Consider the following 6,518-nt stretch of genomic DNA (forward strand, 5'->3'; position numbering starts at 1 on the left):
TAAGAAGAAGAAATAATAATAAATAATATCATCCCTGTGCAAAAGGAAGAAAAATAGAAATGGATGCCGTTTAGATGAGGCGTGATATATTCAAATTCATATATTGATCTTCTGCTTCCTTGCCCTGTTCTTTCGGGGTATTCTCAGCAAAACAAGCTAAAGATTGTTTTGCTTGAGCTTATTTGAAGCATTAAATAAATTAAAATGCAAATGTCATTGTATTTTTATGATTAATAAAAACTCTGGTGTCGTTTCAGGTGTATCCCTGTACAGACAGTTCTACAGAGGAAGAAAATAGGGGGCCCCAGCGCTCTCAGTCGGTATTAATCAGAGAAACCAGCCGGAAAAATATATTAAAAAGAATCAAAAATAGGAAAATATATATTATATTACTTTCATTTTTTAATTCTCCGATCAAATGCTGCAGATCTACAAGTTTCTTCTGTCTTCATGATGCTCTGACTTGAACGAGCCCGTTTACTTGCGCTGCAAACAGTAGCGAAACACCAGACAGAAGGAAACACGCGTTATTTTCAGGAAATAAATAATTAAAATTTTAATTTTTATAATCTTATGTTGGAAAAACAGCAAATGCATCTTTGAGTGGCTTCCTTCTGCAGCTACTGCAGAAAAAATACCATGCAAAATCGTTTGCAGAAAGGCGTCGGGATCTCCAGCAAAACAGGAGAAACAGGTAAGTAATTACGAGTAAATGTAAATAAATGAATAAATAAATAAATAAATGTGAAAAAAGAAACACTAATTTGGTTGTCGTGCGCAGCGGCGTTGTTTTGCTTTCGGTCGGACCAATGGCACACCCGTTGACGAGATGAGGCTGCACTTGGAAAACGTCTATAATTTTGTTTATTTATTGGAAATAAGTTAAAATGATTGATTAATTGATTATTTTTGATGTTTTCTCTTCTTATTGATACTCTTTTTCGCATAATTTCCCCCCTGTTTCCTTCGTCGGCGTGCCGCGCGCGGTCTATGTACGTTCGCTGATGCTCCCGACTCCGCAGTATTTATTCAAGATTATTCCTTCCCCTAAGTCTAAAAGGCTTATTAATTTGCTTTTTTAGTCTGGGGGGCTCGGCTGTTCCTGCAGAAGAGGGCAGTCAACTTAAGATCTTCCTTCGCATGAGAATTTAATTTCACGTATTTCTTCACCTACAGTACGACTGACGAGGGTGTTGAGGTGTATACACCCCAGAGGAGCCCCCTCTTCTCCTGTGGTTAGAGGGCCCTTCTCGTCTCTTCTACTCTTATATTAGGTCCCGCTAAACCCCAGCCATCAAGCAGCAGTAGACATTCAGTGCTAGACACCCCAGCAGCTACCACCAGGTATTCTGCTGTCAGGGGTTGTTGACTGCAGCATGGATGCCTTTGAGCATCCGTCAAGAGAGAACCGAATGGATCTTGAGTTGCAGCAGGAGTCTCCAGAGCAACAGCAGCAGCAAGACGGTGTGCAGAATGCGCAGCAGCAAGAGTTTCCCAGTGAAATACTACAGCAGCAGCAGCAGCAGCAGCAGCAGCAGCAGCAGCAGCAGCAGGATGATTCTCATGGAGAGACTCAGCAGCAGGAGCTGTCACCTCCTCAGGTAGATTCCTTTCAAGGGAATGAGGGGGCCCCACTACGATCGAGGCGACAATCTTTTATTGTTCAATCTCTACCTATGCCTGGTCCTGGGCCCCTACAATGCCCTGGGCCCCTTGATCTTGAGCTAGCGCATGCTCCTCATGAAGTGCTTCCTCAGCCGAAACGTATAGAGGGTTCTTCTCCTTTAGGAGGCTCTAGCAGCACATTGTTAGGGCCCCCAGCTCCTTCTGCATGCCCCTTGCTGCAGCAGCTACAGGAAGACTCAACCAATCAAAATGAAGCAATAGCACCACTATCAATTGTTCCGCTACCTACTTTCGTTGGCGTCCCCCTACCTGTCTCTGTTGAACAGCCTAAGAGAGCTGAAAGCCCTCTATCAGAGTCTGTCTCTCTTACTGTGCTGCAACATCCTGCAGACAATCTTGAGCCTTTGCCTCCTCCACGTAAGAAAACAAATACAAATAAAAATAAAAATAAAAATAAAAATAAAAATATCAAACAAACCTCTTATTCATACACACGGGCTGCTGTTCTTTGCTCGCTAAAGTGCCCTATTATTACTGTTATTGTTTACTATAATTATAATTATAATTATTATAACTATAATTATAATTATAATTATTATAATTATAGTTATTATTATTATTATAATTATAGTTATTATTATTATTATTATTAGATTGTAATCCCTATAATAACTCTAATATCGATAACAATTATTACTATTATTATTATTATTATTATATAATATATAACAATAATAATAATAATTATTATTATAGTTATATATATTTAGTAGAACTATATTGATGACGAGCATTGCTGCTGCTGTACGTTTATTATGCAGCTGCAGCACCTTCTGGAGAACTGATTAATGTGGGGCCCCGGGTGTCTGCTGAGCCTCTGCTGCCTCTATTATTTACAAGTACAATTGAAGGGGCCCCTCCTTGGCCTGCAACAGAAGTAGAAGAAGCAGCAGTTTATAATCATTCGGGCGATACTCCTGCAACAGCACCTGTCTCACTTTCTACAAGTATACCAGGGGCCCTGGGGGCCCCCTCTGTTGCTGCTTCAGCTCGTTCTTGTCTAAGTGCTTTTAATCAAACTCTTTATGAATGCTCTGCAGTTGTAGGAGCCTCTTCAGAAGCAGCTAAAGACGATAATTACTTTATACATGCATCTTCTCTTGCCCCACCCTCTTCTATTGTATTTCTCCCAGGAAACGCAGCAGCAAGTGCTAGTACTGCAGCAGCAGCAGCAGCTGCTGCTGCTGCTGCTGGTGCGCCTAATGAAGCAACAGCAGCAGCAGCAGAAACAGCTGAAGCAGGATCTAAGATAAGCAAGAAACGTCATCTCTGGCGTACAGGGTTCTTAGCGACCAGTGGAGGCCTCGCTGGGGGCCCCCAACCCACAGGGGCCCCCAAACTTCCTTGTACCTCTTTGGGGGCCCCCAGCAGCTGGTTGAATTCCTATGGTTGTGAACCCTTAGATCCTCAGTCGCTGCAGAGTCGCATGCAAGAGACAGCAGCAGGAAGCTCAGCAGCATCATCATCATCATCATCATCTGCAGCAGCAGCAGCAGCAGCAGCAGCAGCAGGAAGACATGCTGCAGCAGGATCTGCTGCTCCTCAAAGGAGATGCAGAAAGATATTCGGCATTGCTCGCTTGTGTGGGGCTTTAGGTGTATGGTTTTGTTTGCTAGCAGCTGTTGCGCTGCTGCTGCAGCTGAAGCCAGGGGGTTCAATACAGGTGCTGCAGGTTGCTGCTCCTGTTGCTGCTGTGCTGCTGTTCTTTTCTCCTGCTGCAGCAGCTAGAAGAGCTCTTCGAGATGTAGATACAGCTACACTACCTGCTGGGGTCTTTGCTGCTCAAGCTGTTGCATGCAGCATTGCTCTTGTATACGGCATGCAGATTAACAGCAACGCAATCTTTATTACTAATGCTATAGGTACTTAATCAATTTAATTAATTTAATTTAATTAATTTAATTTAATTAACTTAATTTAATTACCTTAATTTTATTTATTTTATTTAATTTAGTTAAAGTGTGGATTTGTAGTAATTTGAATTAAGTTGAATTAAAGCGAATAAAATAAAAAATAAATTAAATTAATTTTAATTTAATTAAATTATATATAATAAAATTAAATACAATTAAATTAAATACAATTAAATTATATTATATTATATTAAGCATGATTTCTTGTGTATGTTGCTGCAGGCTTGGTAGCAGAGGTTTGCTGGCTTGCTGTTTTTGCTGCATGTCTGCAGCAGCAAAGCGAATCCCGCTGCTGCTCTCGTACTGGAAGTTTAAATGGGGGGCCCCATGAGGGGGGCCCCCCTTCGTGTTGGTTGCATACAGTAGGTGGAAGCCCGTCAGCAGCAGATTCACCTAGAGCAGCAGCAGCAGCAGCAGCAGCAGCACCTTCGTTGCAGCGGCGAGCCCTCCAAAGAGCTGCTTTCAAACATAAAGCAGCAATTAATCTTAATTCGCTTTCATCACCTGCTGCTGCTGCTGCTGCTGCTGCTACTACACGCAGCACAGCAACTCCTTCTCATAATGGCGGTGGTAGGCCTGCAACAGCAAGACACAAGAGACCTCTACAGCAGCAGCAGCAGCAGCTGCAGCTGCAGCAGCAGCAGCAACAGCTGCACCACCAGATGCAGCTGCAGCAGCAGCAGCAGCAGCAGCAACACCCAGCAGCAGGGATGCCAGGAGCAGCAAACCTACATAAGGGTTCTCCTAGGGGGCCCCGCACTGCTGTGGGGCCCTCAGCTTCATGCTTACATCGCAGCAGCAGCATTGCCAGCTGTATGAACAGAGCCAGCAGCAGCAACGGCAGCAGCAGCGAGGATAACGGAGGGAACAGCAACAGCAGCAACTATGCATCCGAAGCAGATTGCAACAGCAACAACAACCGAAGGCGGGGCTGCAGCAGCAGCAGCAGCAGCAGCAGCAGCAGAAGGAGAAGACGCTGGGTATCTCTCGAGTCGCACAACTCTATCTCTGCAACATCAGCATTGTGCTGCATTCGGTGGTTCAGCTTGCTGCTGCTGTCTTCAGCACCGCTGCTGCTCTTTCTGCTGCTGCTGCCAGTTAACTTCGTCGGCTGGCTGCAGCTGCCTGCTTCATTCTCTCTCTTTGGTGCTCACGTGCCCAGACTCGTAAGCATTATATACCCCTCCTGCTGCTGCTGCTGCTGCTGCTGCTGCTACTCCTGCCAATTCTGGTGATGCTGGTGCTGGTGCTGGTGCTGCTGCTGCTGCCGCTGCTGCTGCTGCTGCTGCTGCTGCTGCTGTTGCTGCTGCTGTTCTTACTGCTGCTGGTGGTGCTGCTGTTGCTGCTGCTCCTTCGTTTGTTTTTCTTCTTTTCCCAGATTACAGCAATTCTTCTTTTTATTATCACTATAATAATAATAATTATTATTGATATTATTATTATTATTATTATTATTATTATTATTATTATTATTATTAATATTATTATTATTATTATTATTATTATTATTATTATTATTATATTTGTTTGTTTGCAGTGCACGATGATTAGTTCGAAGTCGCACGCGTGTCTCCCTCAGCCGTTAGTGTTGATGGGCATTGTCTGTAATGCACTTTGGGCTTTGCTCGGCTTTACTTCAAAGCTCAGCGCTGTTTGCTGCGTTGGAGTCGTAGGTAAGAATGCAGTTTATTCAAATGAGAACAGCTGCATGCACTTATTAACTTATCTATCTACATCTATATGTACACACACACATATATATATATGCATATATATATATATATGTGTGTACATATAGAGGTAGATAGATAAGTTGATAAGTGGATATGTATATATATATAGGAAAAGAAAGAGAAGGAAAGAGAGACAGAGAGAGAGAGAATGAGATGTGTTCCCTTTTTTTATGTTGCGTGCTGCTGCTGCTGCTGCTGCTGCTGCTGCTGCTGCTGCTGCTGTTGCTGCTGCTGCTGCTGGTTTTAGGGTATTTGTTTAGTGCCTTGCAGATGCATGTTATTTGGTGGGCGAAGGGGGTTTGCAATTTGTTAGACTTCGAATGCTTTACTGAGGGAGGAGGCCGCAGCAGCAGCAGCAGCAGCAGCAGCAGCAGCAGAGACGAACAGCAGCACCAACATCTCTCTTTTTCTGCTCGCTCTTCTCCCAGAGACTGAAGTCGCAACAACTGCAGCACCAGGGCCTCATCTTCATGCATGCATATATACAAATATATATATATATATTATAATGTGTATATGCTTGCAAGTATATATGTATATGTGCATACACGTATTTTTGTACATATATGTATATATACATATATATGCATATACATACGTATATGCATATATAAATATATAAATATATAAATATATGTATATATATTTATACTTATATATATATATATTTATTTATTTATTTATTTCAGCTGCTCTCTGCAGCAGTCTCGTAGGTGTGTGCGGTGTATTTGTGTTGTTGCTCTGCATACAGCAGAAAAACAAAATAAAATATTTTTACTTTCACTTAGACAATGCATGCAACTAAACCTGACAAGGCGGAGGAGGCTTTATAATAATAATAATATTAATATTAATATTAAAATAAAACAACAAAAAGAAAAAGAAAAAAGAAAAACGCACAAATAAAAATATTTCTCTTACCTCCCGCCAAAGCATCAACGCGGATTTAATTTCAGCTCTCATATAATATATATATATGTATATATATATATATATGTAAATTATATATACATATATATAGACAAATATAGATATATTATATACATATACATACATATATATATATATATACATATAAATGTATGGAGTTATGTGTATACGCATATATATATATATATATGTATATATATATATATATATATCTATAATATATATATATATATACAGATATATATATTATTCTATA

At 41.2% G+C, this 6,518-nt stretch overlaps 1 protein-coding gene across 1 annotated transcript; it reads left to right on the forward strand.

Moving 5' to 3' along the window:
- Nucleotides 1–1,376: 1,376 nt before the first annotated feature.
- EAH_00051600 (hypothetical protein, conserved) lies at nt 1,377–5,767 on the forward strand (the record flags this gene model as incomplete). The annotated part of the gene is made up of 6 exons (XM_013394169.1): nt 1,377–2,043; nt 2,448–3,548; nt 3,822–4,412; nt 4,698–4,765; nt 5,137–5,272; nt 5,646–5,767. The coding sequence occupies 6 exons, from the start codon at nt 1,377–1,379 to the stop codon at nt 5,765–5,767; spliced, it is 2,685 nt and encodes an 894-aa protein (XP_013249623.1).
- Between the last annotated feature and the right edge of the window lie 751 nt (nt 5,768–6,518).

Source organism: Eimeria acervulina, genomic scaffold (assembly GCF_000499425.1).
Source record: "Eimeria acervulina Houghton genomic scaffold, Eah_scaff896, whole genome shotgun sequence".
Lineage (NCBI taxonomy): Eukaryota > Apicomplexa > Conoidasida > Eucoccidiorida > Eimeriidae > Eimeria > Eimeria acervulina.